The sequence below is a fragment of the Ixodes scapularis genome, unplaced genomic scaffold (assembly GCF_016920785.2).
Source record: "Ixodes scapularis isolate PalLabHiFi unplaced genomic scaffold, ASM1692078v2 PGA_scaffold1__304_contigs__length_218370807, whole genome shotgun sequence".
In the NCBI taxonomy this organism is placed as follows: domain Eukaryota; kingdom Metazoa; phylum Arthropoda; class Arachnida; order Ixodida; family Ixodidae; genus Ixodes; species Ixodes scapularis.
Genome location: NW_024609846.1, coordinates 10,625,830 through 10,650,179, shown reverse-complemented (window position 1 = coordinate 10,650,179; position 24,350 = coordinate 10,625,830). Strand labels below are relative to the sequence as shown.

At 43.2% G+C, this 24,350-nt stretch overlaps 1 protein-coding gene across 1 annotated transcript in view; it reads left to right on the top strand.

Moving 5' to 3' along the window:
- The first annotated feature begins 8,057 nt into the window (after window positions 1-8,057).
- The window catches only part of LOC120842767 (gastric triacylglycerol lipase), a 32,070-nt gene continuing 15,777 nt past the window's right edge, over window positions 8,058-24,350 (top strand). The window contains exons 1-3 of the mRNA XM_040213942.3: window positions 8,058-8,274; window positions 10,497-10,704; window positions 21,959-22,070. Coding sequence (XP_040069876.1) covers window positions 8,152-8,274; window positions 10,497-10,704; window positions 21,959-22,070 — 443 coding nt within the window. The 5' untranslated portion in view covers window positions 8,058-8,151. The remainder of the gene's footprint in view (window positions 8,275-10,496; window positions 10,705-21,958; window positions 22,071-24,350) is intronic.

The following is a 24,350-nucleotide window of genomic DNA, read 5'->3' as shown; positions in this document are numbered from 1 at the left end:
CCTGGCATTTGAAAAAAAAAAAAAATTCTAAAGTTGCGCGATATGACGTGTCGCGTCAACCCTGTTCAACTGCTGGCTACAGAGTCACCGGAAGCTTAAGAAACGGAGGGCGTGGCTAACAGACCCCTTGCAAAATCGAAGCAATCTAGGGCCCTAATCTGAACACTTGGCAAAAAAGTCGGCCAGAAATCGGGCGGCTCTACGATTGGCCGGCGCCAAGGCCAAGTGCGGCGTTGTCCAATCACGAGCGCCGAATTTCTCGCCGACTTTCTCGCCAACTGGCCAAGTTAGGGCCCCCGATTGGGGTGGTGCCGCGCAAAGCATCTGGGAAACCGAATGGTCACAGTTTCAGTTTCGATTTCTTAACCTCAATTCACGATATCCTGTCCCGAGCAAAGTACAGTGCACGAATTTTCGAATAAGTGATTTTACTTAATTGTATATTACTGTAGGTGTTGCCCCCTCCAATACCGATAGAATGCGAAGGCACGTTATGTGTGTGTGTGTGTGTGGGGGGGGGGGGGGGGTGGGTTCCGACGTACCAGACAGAGTTTGTGCGCAGGTGAACGCAGGAAGGAGAAGTGCACTAAACCCATCAACCTGTTTGATCGTCTTAATGTCCTATAGGCTTCTTAAACAATCCGTAAACTGGAAGCGTTATGTTGCACTCTGAAGTGGTAAACAGACCTCCAGAAAGGTATACGGGACGTGGCTGGCCTTACTCCTACTGCTCGTTAAGTCTAGGCAGGTTTTTATGGCCGCTGTAGGTTCGTGTTTTAAAGAGGGACGGGGGGCTCTCACGAGGATAAACAGGTGTCATATGCGAGCGAGTACTGGCTTTATTTTCATGCAGTGCTGAGATGCTCTACTTTGTCATCGGGGATATCGAAATCGGAACTATGCAACTCCCCTCCTAGGCCAAAAAGCTCTCATAATGTAACGCGCGCAGTGTTGCATGCAGGGAGTTTTGGAAGTGGTCTATTATGTCAAAGCTTCTTGCTTTGCGATTCACGCTGCGGCGTTCTTGTCAGCCAATGCCACAATTTGATTGACAGCCGAGCGTTATTAAGATGTCCGGGAGTCTCGACGCCCTTCATCTCTGAAGTTGTCCATGACTGTATACACAACATGTAAAGTAACGCTTCCAAAGCAATTTAGACACCCCTCAAAAATCGGTTTCTCAACATATCGCGCTGCAATTTACTATGGAGGTGCAAGCAGGTGGTGAAAGTGTACAGTACAAAAATCAGGGAATAAACTTAATAAACTATAACCCTGAGAGTAGGAAGAAAGAAACAATGAATAATAGGAAGAGCAGGAGTACCTTGAGACTCCTGTTATTCTTCTTCTTCATCGTCGTCTTTGTCCCTAGTCTCAGTGTTATAGTTCATCCCGTTTAATCAACACCAGCTCGTTTGCGCCCTAACATTCTGTAGAATAAACATACCTCTTTCAAAAGAAAAACAACAAAGACGTGTTCGGAGCAATCTGCGCCGCCAGTTCACAGCCGATGCAAGCGTTGAGAGAAGGGATGCCGAAAAAGATGGCGTACGTCGCGTCGAGGGAGCGCCTGCCGATTCGGCTTCTTTTTCGCGAGATCGTCTGCCTTCAACCCAAATCGGCCGTCGCTCCCTCGACGCGGAGTACGCCATCATTTTCGGCATCCCTTCTCTCAACACCTGCGATCGTTCCTTTATTGTTTCACTCTAAACTTCCACCACCTGCTTAGACCCCTGTAATAAATTGCAACACGATACGTTTAGAACCCGATCTTTGCGGGCCGTCTAAAATGCCTCTGAAGCGTTAGTTTACATGCTGTAGTTATAGTCCCTGACTAATTACCAAGCGCAGGGGGTGACTTAATCTCTTCACTCCTTCTCCTTAATTGGTTCTCCGGCGTCCTTATCGGCTAATGCTGGAACCCCATTGGAGCTGAGGAGCGACAATACGGACTCGTCATACCAAGCGTTTCTAAAGATTGTAGCGACTGTCAAAAAAGCTGACTTAAGCAGTATATAGTCACACTTGCCGAAACAGGGTCATGTCGTCGTAAAAGTGAGCCTAAATAATTTACATTGATCATGAGTGTTCCCTTCCTGGATTCAGTGGCAGACAACTTAAGTGTCGCGGGGCCTGGAGCGTCCCCAGCATTTTAACGCCATAGCGTTAGGACCTCGTGTCGCACAAAAGCCGGTGGCGGTGGCGTTGTGACGGGAAAATCCTGATTGGTCGATAGGTTCATGACGTCACAGCCACATAAGCTCGCGCCGGAATTTCAAACAACTCACAACGCTCACGCGTCACACGTTTTGCAGATCACGTCAAAGTATGCACCTTCCAACCTTTTCTGCTCCTACAAGCTCAGAAGAAGAATTCATGCTCTCAGTTAATTATGAAAAGTAAAACCGAAGAGTGTTACACCATAGTATGTCTGAAACACAAAGAAGCTCATTTCGGTATGTTCATGACATGACGCATCGTCGTATTCACAGAGGGGTCTAATGTTATCTTAACTCGGCATATGACGTGTGCAAGTAAAGCGCCTAATATGTTTAGGAAGGCACGCGTTCTGGCACGCAAAAATGAATAGTTTAAATGCAACAAAGGACTGAGCATGGCGCGGATTTTTATGCAGCTTAGCCTCATTTTGTGAGCAATGTGACAAAACCACACCGACACGCAGGAATAAAATTTGACAGAAGAAAATTTTTTCAGTCTCAAATAAAGTTTTTGTACCCATCTCCTTCGTATATGTCGCATCTCTAACTGCATACTCACCAGCTATCCTCTGTTGTTTCTGGAGATCTCACTTTCGGTCGTCTTCACCAGGAAGGAGCACGCAGTGTTACAGCATTTCATGCTTGCTAGCGCAGATGTCTGACATATGGGTGGCACTCAGTTGGTCGAACGATGTTTTAGGGAACGCCGAGTGTTCATTGAAAGATACTTTAGCGAATAGTCGGCCGCCACGAAGTTTACGGGTGCGCCAGGTGAGTTCACAGTTTTGTAATGAGCCGCCGCAGACTGTCCCCGCGAAGCGGCGTGAACGGGGAGGGGGGGCTTGACAGGCGCCCCAGTAATTCGCTAAAATGTCGATTCGCTCAAATGACCACTTTTCGCTACAACGTCATTCGCTCATGCGATATAAACCCGCGACATGTATTCGAGTGGGCATCATTAATTCTGGGCCTCAGAGCACTATCAAGACGCGTGTAGCATATTTAAAACACACGCGTTCGGTTCCTTCGCTTATTTACTCTATCGCTCAACTGTATTTGAGTACCCCTCACACATTTTATGCGGAGCGCTAGTTCGTCTGCTCCTTGCATGCACAGGGGTTGCATTGACGTCGATACGCCGCGAGCTTTCATTGGCTCTGACTGAAAGGATAGGGCGCGGGTAGACTTCAGTGCTAGCTGCCTTGAGGTCTACCCACTATCCTCCCGATCGGAGCCAATCAGAGCGCGGCGTTCTGACTTCAGCATTACCCCTGTGCAAAAGGCAGACGAACTTGCGCTCCGCATAGTCTCTAGCTGCTTAAGAAACGCAGGACGTGGCGAGTCCTGAGCATCTCATTAATGCTCCGTGAGCCAATGATGTGGCGGCATTAGTTGCTGCAACCTCATTGGTTGCGGCAACTAATGCCGCAACCAATGAGAAATGCCGAACAGTGAATCACGGAGCGAGAAGTGTCAACGCCACGACCTGCGTTTCTGAAGTTGTTAGTCACCGTAGAGGAGGGCATTGGAGATAGTCTTAGGGAACCGTTTTTGCACATCCGGTACGGTACAATGAGCCCTCCGGTAGGAATTGCGCATGCGCGAGTCTTCTACGGTAGCGCATGCGCAGTTCATACCGGAGGTTCCATCTTACCGCATCGGGTGTGCAAAAGCGGTTTCCGTAGGCTGAGGTTTGAACCTGGTGCTCATTTTCACTAGAGTGGTGCTACACCTTTTGAGTTATAACTAATGAACAAAGCTCTACTGTCGTTAAATGTCTTATTGTGCTGTCCGTGGTCCTTTTATTTAAAGCGAGTCATCTCCTTGACGGAATGTCAGCCGTCTTTCTTTCTCGGACGTTTTATTTTCTGACCTTCCAACAGGTAAGAATAGTTTCGTTTTTTTTTTTTTTTTTTTTTTTTGTCTTCCTAGCGCATTAAGCCGACTAGACCCTGATAAGTTTCCCGCATCAACCCTAATTATTCCACGTTGCTGGTGCTTTTTATTTTCTTGCGGGCCTTTGTAGGCCTTAAATTAAACAAATTCGTTGCCAGTCAAAATGTACAGTGTCCTAATTTTTTTTTAATAATATCAAGCGAACGTGAACCGCCGGGAGGGCCAGCGCTGTGCTCCGGAAAAATACGGCGCCACGGCACAAGCTCTTTCCATTGCGAGCGTCGTCTGCTAGGCTATTTGACCGCACACAGCCCCTGTTCATTATCTGCTGGCATAGCTAACCGCCTTCAAGCAAAGATCCGAAGAGCGCTTGCTTTTATTTTCTCTTTTTTTTCGATACTGCTCAGGCGTGGCATAAACCACGCGTCATTTCGAGTTTAATTTACTTTTTTTTTATTTTATGTTTGCGTTTACTTTTGTAAACACCAACAAAAATTAACAATACGGTGACGCGACAAACTGAACGGAACGATGCATTAAACTATATACCGCAGACAATGCTACGAGCCATCAAACCCAATCCAGTGCTTTCACCCTGCCACGTGGCATCGTGCTTCCCCGTGCGGTTGTACCCAACGGGAATGCGGTACAACGTCGGATGCGGTACAACGCAAAGTGAAACGGAGTATAGACAGGGTTTCCGCTCGGTGCTTTGTATTATCGACTGCGTTGTTGCTGTCGTCATCTAGCCTATGTAGCCGGGTAATCATACTTTTCTTTGAACACCGGGCGCACCGCGCACATTTTTATGTCTCCTCGAGTGCCTAGAGACCATTTCATTTAGCGCTCTCTAGGCGGCCCCATTTTGTTCGACAGCAGCGCCCTCTCATACATCCGGGAAATTCAGCGGGTTCGGCGGGGTAAAACGAGGGAGAGGGCACGCGCCCGACTCCGCTACCAGACGAAAAACCGGGAGGTTGCCATTCTCCATCTTTGGGCTGTACCGGCGGGCCGTACGAAACATCGAACTCTCGCTCGTGGCTGCCGTTGTAAAGTAGTTCGCGTTCTTAGAATAGTTGTGGCTACTCCAAAATCAGCCTATAGCTCTCTGTTGTTCTATTTCAGTAAATAGAACAACAGAGACTTTTGCGGACTAGCATATCTTTTTTCCTTACTTAAATAGCAGTTGAGTCAGTCGGCAGTACTACCCTCAACTACTGCGTGTATTGCGCCAGGAGAGCACGTTTCCATTTATTATTTCAGACTTCGACTCATGGTCGCTAAAGGCGTACACCAGTACGAACTTTGTCTAGTAAACAAGGTAAAGCAACCGGATTTACTTTTCGCCGGAGAGACCGGCCAATCTGACACAGATTTCCCTATTTTTTTTATTTGAGCGCAAATAACAGCGTAATTGGACCCTGTAAGTCTTTTTATCTAGCATAGTATTACACGATAACTGGCATACCAAAATCTGCGCATCTGCGCTTAAAATTTCCAAAATGACGCGATTTTAAACAGAGTTTGCACGCCAGCCGGATGCTAGGTACAGCCCACTCGACGGAGCAGACGACATTCGGGGTGAGAGGGGAAGGGCATTTTTTTCTGTCTGTTACCCTCTCTGCTATGACCCTAATGGAACGGTCTATAGAAACATGGGAACGTGTTGTGAGAATGTCGATGGGCGGCATGACGCAAAGGGATATAGAAACAACAATCGGGGTTATACAGGCTACCGTCAATAGGATTGCGAACGCATTCCAAGAGGAAGGGCGTATCGGCGATGCACTTCGACATTGCAAGCGCCCTGCCCTCCTTTGCTATACGGAGCACGGGCGGTGTGCCATGAAGGAATAGCCTAGCAGACGACGCTCCCACCAGAAAGGGCTTTGTGCGCACGCGCTTAATCTCTCCCGTTTCACCGCACGCCACCGCGGCACGGCGCTAGCGGTCGACGCTCGCTTGATATTATTAAAGAATTGGGCCACTGTACATGGTATGGTCGCTGCGCAGACTTTTTCCTTTAGGCCTAAACATAATATCAGCTTCATCATTTGCCGAGGTCCCCGCAAACATTTCAGTTATAGGTCCTCCCGAGTTCTTTGCGTCAAATCATATGGTGTAGATTCCTGACGAGTGTACAGGTGAATTACTAGTAATTCCAGTTACGAAGTTTAATTTTAGCCTAATTTGTTAAGGCTGCTCATATTTTCATTTGCATCTTGGATTCTAGAGAATGAGCGAACAGAGATAGTAAACGAGTAGTCGAGGAAAACGCAGGTGCACTGACACGTGCATATCATCAATAAAGTGAGTTTCTAATTTCTTTTTATTAAACTTATAACGCGGTATGCTTGTGTTTTACCATTAATGACGCGGTGTGGATTGTACCGTATTTACTCGAGTAATAGGCGCACTATTTATGAACAAAGACCTTGCGTCTACTGTCCCGCAGAAAACATATACAGCCAATCACTGCGTTGAGCATAAACAACACAGCAAATAACCAGATCGATAACACGATTCTCCATACAAATGCAATCTTCACAGATCGCATCTTCGCACGAAGACGTTATCTCTGTCGTGTAAACAGCTGGAGTCACGCTGTCGATCGCGGTGATTGGCGATCTGCGTGCTCTGCTAGAAAACGAACCCTCATGTGTTCTTCATAAACACTGCCGCTATTACTCGAGTAAATACGGTATTTCCTCTTGAAGACTTCATGGTGGAAGGATCAATAACTCCGTTACTCAAGATTAATGTATGAAAGCCGCTGATACCAGTACTAGTTTCTGTTTCTTTGCGCCGGATGAAGTTGCTATTCTACCAATAAAACGAGAAAGGTTTACGAGTTTAGCAATGAACTTCTGTTCGTAGTGATAGGGTTTATGGGTTTCCGCTTCTCGTTAACATCAAGTATTGTCTCGCTAGTATATACTCATGATTCACGATAAATATATTTCCAGTCGTAATTATATGAAGAAAAGAAAACAGTGGACATAAATTGGGGACACTTGTTGCATCTTTCTTTTTGCGTCATCATCCACCTTTCAAAGCCAATAAACATATAAACGTAATTTTCAGAAATGTACTTCGACGCACACTTAACTGTCGCACAGCTTCACAGCTGTTCTTTTAAATGATGTTTAAAATAATTTGAAGAATGGGTTGGTCGCAATTTTCGCCGTTTCCTAAAAATATAAAATAAAATTGGGGCTTATTTTTTTCAAATTGTATATACGGAGTTTATAGAGTGTGACACTTGGTTACGCAGATAAGAGGTTGGTGATCGCCAACCCGAAGTACTGCAACAGTACTTAAAAAAGAAGCGAGCTGGTGGTGACTCATGGTAATGATGTGGTCTTCCCCTTCTGTGTTCCTGAGTCTTCGGTTTTTATTACCATGAACTCAAAATACTTTCCAGCTTTATACGCTCACAGGAGTGCCACTTATATTACGGTGCTAGAGGTAGAAGCCTACGTCAAAATGGTTTCCGTTTTTAAAACAAGAACAACCGAAACAACAACAACAAAAGCATCAAAAACAACAACAAAAACATCAACAACAGCAAAACACCCCGACAGTGTTAGGAACGAGACCACCCTGTGTGTCTCTTTCCCTCTACTTTAATCTCTTTCCCTCGTAGTAGTATTTCGACACTGCTTTCTCCTTCTAAAACTGCGTGCCCAGCCCGTGATAAAAAGTCGGGCATCGGCTGACCTCATCCAAGAACACGTGTCAAACAAAACGTGTTACGCCAGCACTTTTGAAACCCTTCGGTGGAAAGCGTTTTTTTTATCGCCTGCAACCAAATCTCGCCACTCGTCACCGGCAACAAGTACAAGTGGTATATTTGCCGACTCTGGGAAGACAGTCTCGCCGAATCCACGCTTGTCATATTGGCAGTTGTGTCGAGACGCGTGCACAAGATATTTTGCTCGAGCATCTTAGGGAAGAATGTCGATGTAAAGCGTTTCGCAACAAGAATCGCTTGGTTTTTGTTCCGAGCCCGTCCACGTCTCTCTGAGCAAGGAACATGGAAAGCCACCGCTACACAAGGGCCGGTTTGGTCTTGTTCGTAGTTATGGTGTTTGCTGGAGCACGGCATACCGAGCAGGACAGCGGTGACGCAATCGATATGGATTGCTACAGAAATGCGGTAAGTACTTGATTCAAATGATACGAACTGTGGCTGGCGTTGTAACAAAAGATTAGTTTCTTTTGTGTGAATCCTTCGTGTTGTTTGGGAAAGTTTCCGAATGGGGAACATTGGTACAGTCCTTTTATACATAACTTGTCTTCGTGAATGTAAATATATGCTAGAAGTTACACTAGAACTTACAAAAAAAGTTGCGCTATAAGTGTAAAGATAGTAATTATTGCCCACCCTACATTTCTTAAGCTGTTACTATTGAGGCGTCTCAAACGAACCTGAGGGAGAGTGGTTACCCTACCTACATACTTGCTGGCTATACAATTAGGTAAGCCAACTGCTTTGCCTGAATAATGAGACAGGAGCGTTTTTATATGTGCAAATAAAGAACTGAAGATATAGTTCGCCTAGAATAATCTGTATCCCGCAATGAGCACGGAAGAGAGATTTACGGCTCTGAATATGGGTATAAAGAACAAAATGTATATGTTTTGCCAACACTAATAAATGGTATGGGGCTAAGGTTACATAAACTCTTACGTGAAGCAGGTGATAGGGAAAGGCGGCGGGAACTGCGTTTCCAATTTTGGTTTTAAGGAATTTAATACAGTACGTTATCAGTTCATGTTTAGTCCAGGAGCGTCTATACGGCCTTGGTGGTGGCATACCCAAACGTAAATGCAAAGCACACGAAATGACTATCAACAATGAAGAAATGAACTAAAACAATGAACATTCACCATGGCAATGATGACGAGCATAAAACAATATTAATTATATACTTATCTGCACTGAGACAATTAGCAGAGCACAGTATAAAAATTCCCTCAGCATCTATCTAATGCGATAATGACACAATCTCACCAAATGATTAGATAATAAGTATGGGCAATTTAGTTCGTGACTGCAGAACTAGAACAGGAGTAAAAGCACATATAAAAAAAAGAACGAAAGAAGCACTTCAGTTTTCATTTATTCACCTATACCTTAGTCAGTGTTAGCGTATTTTTAGATTCTGAACAAAATAAGACATTTAACTAAAGTTGTGAAGTGCACAAATGTAGGTGACAAAGTCATTATTAGACCACGAATATACCCAGATAATTATCATTGCTTTTGTATTTGCTGCCCTTAGAAAGCCGAATGAAAGCAACCGAAAATACGAGGAAAACGAGAACAATGTTGGTGACAAATCGTCGACCCACGATAAAAAAGAAAAAAAAAAAAGAAGGGGAGCCTTGTGTTTTCCACAATCACAATTTAACTCACCAATATTAGTCTTTTAAGGTGAAATTGGCAAGACAGGGGCCATCCTTCGTACCCAAATATTTCTGTACGACGAGGTCTATACTCCAGCCTTACAACTGTTGTTACGTTTCGCGGAACAGACACTCCTTTCCGGCTGAACCTTTTTACTATTCATTGCACTCTGTCATGCACTTAAAACATGTTATCCTCCCAAACGATTAATCTGCATTGTTAAAATTTATAACTTGCCAAATAAGTCCCGGGTGTAGTCAAAGCTGGTAGGAAAAAAACTAGAAAACGGTCTTCTGAAAGCACAGAGCGACAGCTGGCATTTAATAATGTAGTCATTGACGGCTAAAGTAATGGGAGGCATAATTTCATATGATCAGGCTTCTTTCTTTGTTCGTCCTCACTTTTATTGGCTAATGACAAAATATTATAGGCCGTGGAGCGACGGTAATATGATCGGTACACGCCAGGCACTGCGATTTGTAAGCTGCCGCGGCCACTACAAGAGTCTCGAACTCCTGCCAGACGGGCACGTGAAAAGTCTTCAGAACAAATTCCTTAAAGACCGACGATCAGTTCGCGCTTTCACCTTTTCTTCCGCTTCCTCCTCTCCCCCCTTCTACCCTGTCCACCGTTGCCTATTTCCTCCATGGTGAGGAGGATCTTCTGCCTTGCAGAATCTCGAGTCTGGTCATCGGCCTTTAAAAAAAAAAAACGCCGTATCAGCTCGAGATCTCGTGGCTATCGGCGTGCACAGGTTCGCCATCCTTAAAATGAGTTAATTCTAGAATCCTTTCACACGCCCGTCTGACAAATGTTTTGGGCTCTTATCTAGTATAGACCACGAGGAAGCTAAGACACTTTGAGAAATGTCAGATGGCGCTATAAAATTTACAGAGAGCTACTTTCAAGATACTTTGGTAATTCCATATTCTAAATACTTGAGTGCGCCTTTCCTCTCTTTCCCGTAGTCATCCCTCATCGCGAGCAAGGGCTATCAGGTCGAAGAGTACGAAGTCACCACGAGCGATGGCTACATCTTGGCAGTGCAACGGATCCCGGAGGGAAGAAGTAATGCACTCAGGAATCAGGACAGTCCCAAAAAGGTGGTCTTCCTCCTGCACGGATTACTCGGCTCATCCGCGGACTGGGTGCTAAACTATCCACCACAAAGCTTGGGTAAATAATATAAGTTCAGTATGTCCGGACATCTTTACAGCTACTTGACCGGTCACGCACCCCTCACCTAGCTGCGTTTGGAGATTTGTGTTTGTCCTTTGTCCCTCCTGTTCACCTTCTCCAGGAATTATTTTCGTCGTTTTTGTCCAGCTCGCTTGCACCTTTGCATTTAATTTCATTATAGTCATAACCTTAAAATGCAAGCCTTTCACCCTTGTTGGTATTAGACTGGTGGCAGCTGATAAAACCTGTTTGCTCTACTGACGTCTAACCCCTGGTTAGCTCAGTTGGTAGAACGCTCCACTGGAAATGGAAAGGTCCCGGGTTTGATACCCGGACCAGGCGGATTTGTTCGGTCGCGCAACAGTCACCTATCTGTGTTTGGAGATTTGTTTTCGTCCTTGGTCCCTCTTGTCCCCCTTCTCCGGGGATTATTTTCGTCATTCTCGTCCAGCTTGCTTGCACCCTTGTATTGAATTGAATTATAATCATAACCATAAATGCAAGCCTTTCACCCTTGTTGCTGTTAGACAAGTGGCAGCTTATGAAACCTGTTTGCTTTACCGGCGTCTAACACCTGGTTAGGTCAGTTGGTAGAACGCTCCACTGGAAATGGAGCGCTCCCGGGTTGGATTATTTTTACCTAGGTTTGTTTGAAAATTCGCGTTTGTCCTATGTCCCTCGTGTTTTCCTTCTCCAGGGATCATTTTCGTCACACAGATTTGACAAAAAGTTTAGGCATACGATTGTTGTAGCTAGATAACACCTACGGAGGTGATGATTCGTTTTGATTTTGCCGGTTTTACAACAATGTGGCACCAGTAAAATATAAATTTAAACTAAACATTTTTTATTTTGACGTCAAAGAAAAAACAACCACTTCCGTACATCAAGGTAGAGCTTACTGCTTATTGCTCTTACTTTTTAAAGTTTTGTGTAAAATATGAGTATGAACTTTTGCCGAACGGGGCCGGTCGAGACACTCATATTGTTCTTCTCTAACCCAACTTATGTTTGAGGGCTGGAAAGCTGAGAGAATTTCAACATGACGTCAAAAATAAAAAAAAATAAAAATCAGTCCCGTCAGAAAAAAAACACCCCAGAAAACCGTCTCCCATCTGTCAAATTGAGCGTACTTGACGTAAGTTCCGGTCACTTCAGGGGCCGATGTTAAATTAAATTAAATTCAATGCTTATTTTTTTCGAAATCACCAACAGCCCGAAGGCCTCTGAAGTAAAACGCAAAACGTGCGACATATGTTCAGCACAAACAGGGATGGGCAGTATTTCAAATACAAGTATTTGAAATGCGTATTTCAAATACTTTGTGTATTTTACATTAGTACTTAATTACAAATTGGGTAATGTATTTGCTGTGTGTATTTAAATACAAAAACCTGGGTATTTCAAATACAATTGTAATTAAATACAATTTTGTAGGCGAAAATACATCCCCCAAATTTATTGTCATTGTCCAGAGCAGGAAGAAAACTATTTTCTGCACCGAATGCAGTGTCTTTCAATCAAGCACAAGCGTATAGTGACTTTGTGATTACGGTGCTAGTCCAGGGCAAGAATAGTGACGAAATCGACGTTCACAGGCAGACTGGCTAAATAAAAGCCTGTGACAACTTGTGATGCTTTCCAGCCTGATTTCCATCCATATTCTTGCCTCGAACATTCTAAATGCGCGGGTCATCCAGATTGGTCCGAGTTGCAACAATAAAAAATTCTCTAGCTAGTACTACATGTCTTGGTCGTCTCGGTTCTTTGTTGGTTTATACAAAAATGTAATCGACAAAAAAAGCGGCTTGAAGCTTTGTACTTTTTTCACCTATTACGTCCAAGCTCATTACATTTTTTGTGAATATATTTCTGTTACGTTACTAGAGCCTCGCACACTAACTCCCGAGTGTGCGATGCAAAATTAAAATGAGATACCCAGAAACCCGTTGCAGGTGCCCTGAAGTCGCTGATGCAAATTTTAAGGAATGTATTTGGAAAAGTATTTGGAGGAGACCAAATACATTTGGTTGTATTTGTATCTCGCACTTAAATGCTTTTTTGGAAATGTAATTAGATTTGTAACTAAATACATTTTGACGAAGTATTTTGTATTTGTATTTCGATACATATCTGCATGTATATTGCCCATCTCTGAGCACAAATATACATGCTGAAAAGTCATACAGAAGCAAAAATCAATTCACATGTTTAAAACTCATCACATGCTTAAAACTCATACACATGCTTAAAATGGCTGTATTCTGTCAAAAGAAATATTAACGTTGCGAGACTTTGTGTTTAAACAATGTTGGATTCATGACACCAGTAAAAATTGTGATGCAGATCTGGGTAAAACACTACGCATTCTAGAGCTTATATTAAGAGGAACACGGGAGTGTCGGGAAGCGAGAAGAGTTGGATTTCATGTGACGTCATCAACGTGATGGTAGTCACGTGACAACATGACGTGATACGGTGACGTCATGAGATACCAGGACGTGACACTGTGACGTCACGTCAGAGCATGACGTCACGTTAGGGAAGAGTGGGGATCGAGGAATGGAACAGTTTTCATTCTATAAGTTTTTTGTAGTTTAATGGATATATAGAAACAAGTTTAATAGTCCTAAACCTAGGGTCAAGGACCCTTCACATCAGCTGAAGACCTCTTGGTCCTAACTCTTCTAGAAACGTAAAAAAAAAAAGAAATTGGAGACAAAAAAAAAATGTATCCTATTCCGCGCTTCCCTCCATGAAAGAATGGGACACATCCAAGATTGCGCAAAAAATTGTACGAGTGAATAATATAGGCAGACGGGTCTTATCAGATATGAAGCCCAATCACAGTTTTTTTTTTCCCTCAGATTGTCTGCTGTTTTACACCGGGGATTGAGTGTGCGGTAAAATTTTACACAAACCAAATAATTGGTAGCCTAAACACCATATGAACTATAATTAGGTGATTCACCATTGCTACAGGTTAACATTAGTGTTGATCTACGTCAGAGACCCCAAACTTTGTAAAGGGAGATCTGAGACACTGTACCATCATTCCCAAAATGCCTCGCACACGGTAAGTTGCCAATTGTGGCAAAAGGTGAGACGTTAAGCTTACAGTGGCGGTGTCATTATTTATGATGGAGACTACGGGCGCAGCAAAAGGGTTCCAGTCACATGATGTAGATGGTAAGGAAGAATTGTGAAAGACGCTGGTGCGAGCAAGCATATGGGAGGCCAAATTTGTGTTGATGGTCGAGTCTAGGTGAAGCATAACGGGGGGGGGGGGGGGGGTAAATGTAAACATTTTTGACGGACATCCGACTGCAGTCGGATGTCCGTCAAAAATTTCTAACCATGGTTAGAAATGATTGGAAACTTAAACTTGGAACCCTAGCAACGCTTGGTTAGTAAGGCTGGGCGTCGATTAAACATTTTATCCCGATTAATCGTCGAGTTTTAATCGATTATTTAATCGATTAATCTGTCTCGTTCATTTCCATGCACAAAGTTCTAAACAGTGAAAATATTATTATTATTGTTTTATTTTTTGCTCCTAAATTTGTGTTAAACGGCGCAATATAAAGTTTCGGCTATGAACCAACCTCGATGTGCAGTTGAGAACATTTCAAGGACATTCACACTGACAGATTCTTACTTCAGCTGCATACCAACAAGGCGATTTCCTCTGATTGTTCCCAATGGTCTATGGTGCGCTAAACGGACATTCGCACGACATTGAAGTGACCGAGCCACGTTAAACCTTCTGCATTTGTCTGGACTATCTAGGATTACAAATATCGCCCCTACAGTTTACATTAGAGTAAAAATTTCCCTAAACTTCGCTCCTCTTACAGGTGTAGACTCGTCTACGTCCGCGTGGTGACAGTGATTAATTTTTATTTTGTCTTCTATTCGTCAAAATATTCCAGTTAGCCGGTTAAAAAAATTAATCGCGAATAAAGTATTAATCGATTAATCGATAGGTTGATCGATCAATTGCCCGGTGCTATTTGTTAGAGTTCCAACTTTAAGTTTCTAACGGGGAGGTATGATCAGCTTATTACGCAGCGTGTCACCAGTGGAATAAAGTTTATGAAACCGACTTAGACGGTCTATTCTTCTACGGGTTGATAATGGAAGGAGATAAATTTTAGATTTTATAGTGCTTACGCTGCATGTTCGATGGTACCTAAAAATATAAACCCAACCGATCAATTTTGGTACAGCTTTCATCAAATCAGTTAGCATACAGTGAGCAGGGTCCAAAACAGAAGGCGCATATTTATGCTTTGATCGTACGAGGGTTTTGTTTAAAATCAGTTTAAAAAACGGGTGCTAAAGAAAAAAATTATTTTAAGAAAACCCAGCATGCGATTAGCGTTGCTAATGATGTAGTTAATGTGAGTCTTCCATGATAGGTTAGATGTAATATGGGAATATGAACTCCTACATACTTATAGGCCGTAACTAATTCGGGGGGATGGTTGTTAAGGCGAAATCCTTATATGTTTCATTACGCGAAAAGCCGTCGGCGTTGTGCCCGAAAGATGGCTATAAAAAAACGTTAGAAATAAAACACAGAGAAAAGCACAGCAACAGACATGCTTCGATCACGACAACCGTGAAGCCGGCGGGAAAGAAAAGCACGTGCCTCTAAAAGTCAAAGCGGAAGCGCCACAAATAGGAAACACAAAGCAAATCAGAGCAACGCAGATGCTTCGTCATGGATGCCGGGAAGGCGGCGCGGGCGCCCCGCCGGAGCAGTGGGGGAGCGTGAGCTCACCGCCGGATTTGCGGGACTCCAATTCTTTCGCATTCCTAACGTAAGAAGTCTGAAGTGTCTTTGGAGTATTCTTTAGCGTATAACAAGGCCGATATGAAGCACAACGGGAAACTCTTATAACTTTACTTTTACTACAGTTGAGCACCATGGACCATGAGTCACATTAATTAGAAACCGAATTAATATCGTTTTGTAGTAGCTCAGAGCCAGAGTCACTAGTAATTTCTCTATGAAATAACGCAGTCCTCAGCAAATAAAAACATTTTTGAGGATGAATGACAGGGTCAATCGTGAATGTACATGAGAAATAATAACGGACCGAGCATAGGGCCTTGAGGAACGCATGATGTTACTGATACCATGAAGAGCTAGCGTTATTAAGGTTGACAAATTGTTTATGGTTAGTTAAAATGAATGCATCTCTGTGAGTACTGAAGGGTCAACTTACTAAGCTTCGACAAGAGCAAGGAATGTGGCGCATTATCAAAGGCTTTCGAGGTATCTAAAAATACGCAGTCTACTTTGAACCAAGCGTAAACAAATTGATTTCTTTACGAGTTGTGTTTAGCTTGAGAATGTCTATCAAAAGTCTTTCTGAAAGGGACAGAAAAACTTTTTTGATTCTAGAAAATTGACTATATTAAAATAAATGACATTTTCCAAAATTGTGTATGGTACACTGGTCAGTCCAACCGGGCGTATATTATGAGGATTAAATTTGTCGCCTCATTTGTAAACTGGGACTACCTTGGCTACTCTGCAGTCATCTGGCAAGATGCCCTGTTCAATGATTGATCAAGTATACTCGCGAAAAAAATTGAGATGCACTTTTTTGTACTTTTTCAAAAACTTGGGTTCTATACAGTTTATACCGCAGGATGAAGGTAGTCTACGTGAATTGAGTAGGTTGACAATACCTTCAGGATTGAGTGTTACTTAAGGGGTACATTGCGAGATAATCACAGGACATGTTTGTTTGATCATTACTTATGGAGAAGTCAGAAACACAGCTCACAAAAATAGCATTGAGTTCACAAGAAATAGGGCTACGATCATGAGCTCTGAGCTCTACAACTGCATTACCTTTCTTTTCCATGCTGTTCCAAAACTGGTGGGAGTTATTTATTTAGCATAGATGACAACGTGGAAGTGAAGTAAGTGAGTTTGGCACTACTCAGATCTGTCATGTACAAATCGGCAGTGCCATGGTATGCGTCCCTTCGGTGACCTGCGAGATTAGTCTTCGCGGCGCGGAACACACGTTTTCTTATTCCCAAGTCTTCCGATCGTTCCAGTAAACAGTGGTGGGATGTGCGACTCAAGGAGCTCATTTACTTTTGGTTTGAATATCTCAAAATTTTCGTTGACAGAACGTCTAAAAACCCATTTAAAGCTGTCCGAAAAGGAACCTAATTCATTATTAATACCATTAAAGTCTACTTTGCTATAATCACGAAGAGGTTTAACACTATTGGAGAAAGTTTGCAAAGGTGAAATCGATATGCAGCAAATAATGATTGCTGAAACTAGGCACGTACAAAATAGGCCCTCCTCCTCAACATCATAATCATCATAAAGCCTTTATTTGTGCCAATAAACAACCAATAATAGTCTGCAAAGTGGCGCAGTGAAACAGTTGTACAGCTGTAGAGCGTGTTCAGCAATACATTAATACAGACGATACCAAATCTGGACATGTCATTAACACAGGGTGTAAAGAAATTAGCTGACGTAGAAGTAATTCGTGTTCTTGTTAATGTGCAATTTGTTATATTTTAGTGAAAACGCAGCATGTTTTTATTTTCCGAAATTTATTAGTTTAGAACTAGCCTGGTTTGTCGCCGGTGAAAACTCTTCATTCACCGATAAACCGCTCCTTTTGATAGCAGATTTCGACTCAAGAACACTATCTTTGGTTTTGGAGGACTCAAATTTGACGATAACAGGTGAACATTTATCTTTACAAAAAGAGCCTATCTATGGGCGCGGGCAATGCGTTCACAAGGAATTTCCACATCGGAAAGAACATTGACAAATTTGGTTTCAATCTGCGACTAAGTTTCACCGGAGAAATGGTCAATGCCATGAAAGAATGAATTGTCATGACGTGACCTGCATTCCATTTCATCACGACGAAATCGAAAAACAACAACCTTATCCTGAAGGTGCCCGATGTTCTGGCGCGTGGCGCTTAGACCCCTTTGAACTTCGTCAATCGTTCTTGTTCTGGACTCGACTGCCGCTAGTCTTTCATCAATAGGGCTTAGTCCCGTCTCGATCATTGTTTCCTCCGCCTTTAATTCTTTCGCTGCACTAATTATGCACGCCTGTCCTTCCTACATTTTGATTGAACGAGTGCTTAGGTCTTGTAACAGCTCAAACATTTCATTGAACTGCTTAGCCTGGACTGCCGACATAGGACCATGGATTCAATTCCACATCCCCAGATAGCAATAGTAGTTTAAGATCAATCATTGAACAGGGCATCTTGCCAGGTGACTGCAGAGTAGCCAAGGTAGTCCCAGTTTACAAATGAGGCGACAAATTTAATCCTCATAATATACGCCCGGTTGGACTGACCAGTGTACCATACACAATTTTGGAAAATGTCATTTATTTTAATATAGTCAATTTTCTAGAATCAAAAAAGTTTTTCTTTGATAACTACACGATGCATTAAATGTAATTACAATGCGTTTTGCTAACACGCCCTTGCTTTTGATAGGTGATTTTAATTACCCTAACATTGTTTGGGGTCCGGGGGATCCCAACTCTGACCCATTTTCAGCAGACTGTGCGAAGTTTTTAAGTGCGCTTTCTGATTTTCATCTTACTCAGCTAGTTCATAGCCCAACTAGAATAACTGCCACTACTTCAAACATTTTGGATCTTGTTTTGACTACGATGCCCAACCTGATTGGTCCAATCGCATACCTACCTGGCCTCAGTGACCATCTGTTATTGCATTTTACTTGAGTGTTCCTAATATTTGTGTTAAAAACAAAAGAAAAGTCATTCGGGACTACAGCAAAGCTAATTATGATGCCATTAATCTTGAATTATGCAGTTTTTTAGATACTTTTTTGGGTAACTTCTCAGAATGCTCTGTTGAATCCAACTGGACGCGCTTTAAGGAAAAAGTGATTTCGCTCACTGAGAAATACATACCTTTGAAAACCATAATTGTAAACTCTAATTATCCGTGGTTCAACAGGGTGCTCCTGAGATTGTCAAACAAAAAGAAGCGTCTATTTAGAGCTGCGAGACTCACATCTTGCCCAGTTCGCTGGCAAAATTATTTCAGTGCTGCTCAGTGCTACAAGAATGCTGTACAGTCTGCTAAGTTCAACTTCTTCTTCACCTTACTACCTTCTATGTTAAAAAATAACCCGCGTCAGTTCTGGAATGTGTTGTCCCATCGAGATAAGCCTTCATCTATTTTATTGAAAGCACCTGACGAAACTTTGATCGATGAATCCTTATGTGCCACAATGTTCCAGGAAGTGTTTATTAAATCCTTTTCTAGCACCCCAAGCAATTTGAACCCAAGCTATAATGTTGATCCTTTTCCACTGATGGACTCTATCATAATCAGCCCCGATGGTGTTCTGAGCATTCTAAACGGCCTAAAGCTGTCATCGGCAACTGGTGTTGACGAAATTAACTCGAAATTTCTTAAAGCTACAAATCAGTACTCCTCTGTTATTCTCGCCCATCTTTTTCAGCAATCACTTGACACATCATTGGTACCTCGCGACTGGAAAATTGGTAGAGTTATTCCTCTACATAAATCTGGTGATAAGCACTTTCCTATCAACTATAGGCCCATCTCGCTAACCAGTGTTCCCTGTAAAGTTCTAGAACATATAATTTATACACAACTTGTTAACTTCCTAGAGTCCAATTCATTTTTTTCCCCAAATCAACATGGCTTTAGGAAATCCTTGTCCTGTGAGACACAACTACTGTCTATCACTAACGATTTTCATTCAGCATTTGATCAGGGATCTCAGGTGGACTGCATATTCTTAGATTTTGCCAAGGCGTTCGACAAGGTATCGCATAGACTTTTATTACATAAATTAAGTAAACTCAACATTGATTCTAACGTGTTTAACTGGTTGGTATCATTTTTAACAAATCGCTCGCAATTCGTAACATGTAACGGCATGAACTCTTCCTCCGCACCCGTCGCTTCCGGCGTACCCCAAGGATCAGTTTTGGGGCCTCTACTTCTCTTGATCTATATTAATGACTTGCATGAGATGGTTTCTTCTTCAATTAAACTTTTTGCTGATGATTGTGCTATTTATCGTGTAATAACTAATGACTCGGACTCGCAAAAACTACAACATGACCTCGACTCCATATTTAGATGGTGCATACTCTGGTCAATGGAGCTTAACATTAACAAATGTAAAATCATGCGCATAGCCCGCAAAGTTAAATTTACTATTGCTTATAACATTCACAACATACCCCTGGAACTTGTGACCTCCTACAAGTACCTAGGTGTGATCTTAAGTGACGACCTTTCCTGGAAACTTCATATTAACTATGTGATTAACAACGCTAACCGAATGCTTGGCTTTCTCAAACGTAACTTTCCTTTAGGTCCATCGTCATTAAAACTGACTTTTTATAAAACACTAGTTAGGCCTAAGCTCGAATATGCAGCTTCCATCTGGGATCCCTCAACCATCTACCTCATCAACTCACTTGAAGGAGTTCAGAACAGAGCTACACGTTTTATACTGCCCAACTATAACCGCACAGCAAGCGTAACGTCAATGAAAAGCACATTATTACTTCTGACCCTCGCACATCGTCGCATGGTTTTTCGAATCTCCCTTTTTCATAAAATCTATCACCATGTTCCTTACCTAAAAGCCCAGATGATAATCCCCCCATACTTTATTTCAGCACGCCTTGATCATCGTCAAAAAGTTGGTGTACCATTTTGTCACTCTAACGTTTATTACGCTTCTTTTATTCCAAGAACTTCGAACGATTGGAACCGCTTACCTGCATCTCTCACATCAATGACTGACCACGCTCTTTTTTGTAATTCTATTACCAACCTGATGTTCCCTATTGTTTGAGTTGTTTGAGATTTTGTTCATTGTTCCTTGTGTATTCTTATTGCTATTATTCCCCACTCCCCTCTGTAATGCCTTTGTGCCCTGAGGGTAAAATAAATAAATAAATAAATAAACACCAAATCATTGATATGCTAGAAGCAGTAACGTTTGTGGGCACGGGAACAGAATAAGTAAAGCGTCGTCTGACGTTTTAGAATGCAATGAAGGAACCGAGTCAACCTGCATAAGCAGGAACGGAGAGGTGTTATTCATCTGCATGGCGCAGCTATTCCCATGCTCACTACGAAAGTGAACGCTCTTCCAAGTGATTTTGTTGAAGATCGAAGCCGTTGTCGATGTCGATGAAGCTGCCTGAACGATGCAATGCAAAGCGAAGCAGTCAAAAGTGCTGACGGATCCTTCGCTGAACTCCTTGGGCGTTAGCGCGGGCGACGTGGAAAACACGGTTGCCGCCGGGCTTTGATATGTCTTCTGGTCAATCAAAGGAAGCGAAACGAGTACCTTAGTGAGCGAAAGCGGAGGGGCGTTATTCACCCGCATGGTGCACCTGAGCTGTTCCCATGCCCACTAGGTTAGTCTACTACAGCCGTTGGCCAAACCTTGTTGGTTCAAGAATTGAGAAAAAACGAATCCGTGTTACTTACCTTTAGGTACCGAAGTGGCAACCACTGACCCAGATCGTGTCTGCCACGCTAAGCAGGTACGCCATTGCGGTTTAAAGTACTGTCGCCACGGCTTCTTCAATCTAACGGCTCACCAACTTTTTGGGACTATTCACCGAAGAAAAACATTGACTCTTCCAGTCCTGTTACTGTCCCATTCCTCCCACTCTCCCCCCACGTGTCACGTGGCACAGGGTCCTGTGACACCGTGTTTGTGTCACGCTAACGCGGCGCGGCGTCAAAACCCGCCGGCACATTCCGTGTCTCCCGACTTAAGCCGTAGGGATAAGATAAGTTAATGAGAGTTTAAGAGGGCGTGACCTACTGTGTTTAGGTTTCGTGATTGGCTCTTCGGCGTTCTTGTCGGCTAACGTCGCCATCCCGTTGGCTGCGGAGTGATAATTGGATGCTATACTTCGTTTCAACTTCGGTCCGAGCGCGGCCGATGTTATGAGCCCAAGGGCCAATCAAACAGCGAAAGAGGCACACCGTCACGGCGTGCTCTCTGCAGTTGATAGGACCAGCCGGTATTCGCCGTCTCTCTGTGCGTGCTCCTCCGCCGGCTAGTCCTATCAAGCGCAGAGAGCACGCCATAACGTTGCGCTCTTTAAGCTGTTTGATTGGCCCTTTGGCTCAGAACATCGGCTGCACTCGGACCGAAGCTGAAACGAAGTATAGTCACTACTTTGTTCCTTCGACAGGCTTTATCCTGGCTGATGCCGGGTACGACGTTTGGCTCGGAAATGTCCGCGGAAACACGTATTCCCGTCACGTCAAATACAACAGGCGCTCGAAAGAGTTCTGGAACTTCAGGTGGGTAGACAGCTTTTTTTTTTTTTTTTTATTTCTATGAATTCAGCTCACAGCGATGGCTCGATGTGGCTTGACCACGGCCAGTTGGGACGCAGATGTCAGGCCGAAATCTTGCTTTAACCTCGCTAAACTAAGCGCACATTATAATGTGCGTTCGTTCTCAATACGTCCTAAGAATACGACGGAATTCTCCATGCTGAGGCAGAACGGACCCTTGTAAGTTACAACGCGTGACCAATTTGGGGTGCAGTTTTTGCGGTGTAGGCTTGGTTCAGAGGCTTCCTAGCTATTTGCCTTTCAAAATGGTGATGGCGTATAGTTCGACGTTCCTCTCGCTTGACCTAAGTAAATGTCATTAGTTTTTGTCTCCTTTTGTTTAGTTGCTGATAATTGCGACTTCAAACCGATTAGAATTGCGAGAATTAAAAAAAAAGGGATAGGTATTTTCTCGGTGCCGGTTGAATTATTTTCTGCGCACTGTTTTTACGGTGATGTGTAATAATATGAACATCCTCTCATAAAAAGAAAGGAGTAACGACGCTTATTTTCAAAGCTCTTTAATGCCTAAAATGTAGTATTTAAGGAGCAATCGTCTAAAATTATTTAGAAGGCATTCAGTGGGGAAACTTGGCGCATTAGTCCCGTGGTGTCAATTTTCCACTAAATTTAGCGGGATAACAATTTTGGTGTATATGGGCCACATGACGTCAGGTGATGTTACGTCGATTTTCGCTCTATATTTAGAGAAGAAACTGAAACGGTGTATTGGTCACATGATGTTAGGTGAGGTGCCATCAGTTTCCTCGCCGACTTTGGCCGGAAAGCATAATCGGAGTACAGATCACTTGACGCACGTTAGATCAGGTGGCATCAATTGACTTCGCGGGACCTAAACGTTAATCAAGTCTCCAGCTGAATTTATTAAAAGGTACATGGACGAACAGACGGTTGGACAAACGTGCACAGTTTCGGCAAGGGGGGGTCCCGTTAAAAGGCCTTTCATGCTTTAGAAGTATGCTCACAGCTGTATTGCTTTTCTTAGTTACTTTTATTATCACCTCAACTACAATAACATTTTTTTTACCTATGTACAATTAACGCCGACTATGAAGAGTTTAAATGGCGTAGTGGATCATGCACAGGGCGCTACACAATTAACACGAACACGAAATCCCCAGTTTTTTTTTTAAATATTTTTCTCGTCACAGCTTACTTAGTAATATATGAGAATACTTCAGAGTTATGTAGACGTCACTACTAATAACACACAACCATAAAAAACAAATCGTATTGTTCGCCGACATTCAGCAATGAAGAAAATGCGCCAGTTCTATCACGGTCGCGCAATGCGAGCGAAATTGTGCCGTCACGAACCTGAGGACGGTCGCGCGACGTGGTTAATTCTCAATGCCGTCGTGATTCGAGTCGTGGATTACACTGACGACCGCCACGAGCTCTCGGTGATCCGTGAAGTGGGCAAGCACGGTGGAAGTTTCTAACACCATAAAACATTTCGCGTAGCAACTGAATACGGCCAAAGTGGGATTTTGTATAACGCAAGTAATGTTTGACAACGAGTGTTTAAAGCAGACGTCAAGAAGAGTCTCACATCGTCGCGCCTTGACTGGCGGGACTCGGGCGCCACTCTTTTTTCTTCTCTTCGCGAGGCGTGGCCGACGGGGAGACTCGTCTTCCCTGGCCTCGCTCCAAGAGGGATGCAAAGAAGGGTTTTTCTCATAGCGGCGACGACAACCGACGGCCTAGAAGTCGCTGCAAAGTGTTATCCGTAAAACTATCCCTTAAAAAAAATATTATAAGACGTATTGTTTACTATGCGGGAGGCATCATCAGTATTTGTAGTACATCAAGGGCGAAGGTCTAAGCGGGATAATAAGCCCTGTGTGTATATAAACTCTCGCATTTGCTGTATACATACTGATGATGGTTCCCGCATATAAAACGAAACGTCTAATAATTTTTGTTGTTATGTTTTAGAAATTTGGTGTATTTTATTTTAGTTATACACGGGCAGTCGAATGTGCTAAATAATCTGGGGCACCTACTCGAGCAGGTAAATGTGTGGTCCAACACTAAAGAGCACGAACAAAATGCGAAATTGCGGCGTACTCGCTTTCGTGTTAATAGCTTTAAGCCGGGTTCGACCTTTGAATTGACACACTTGTTTTTATTTAGAGTATTAAAACGAAACCCTGTCTTAAGTCTTCACGCTGTATAAACGAGTTTACAGCCTTCGATGTTCATATCGGTTAACACACTGTG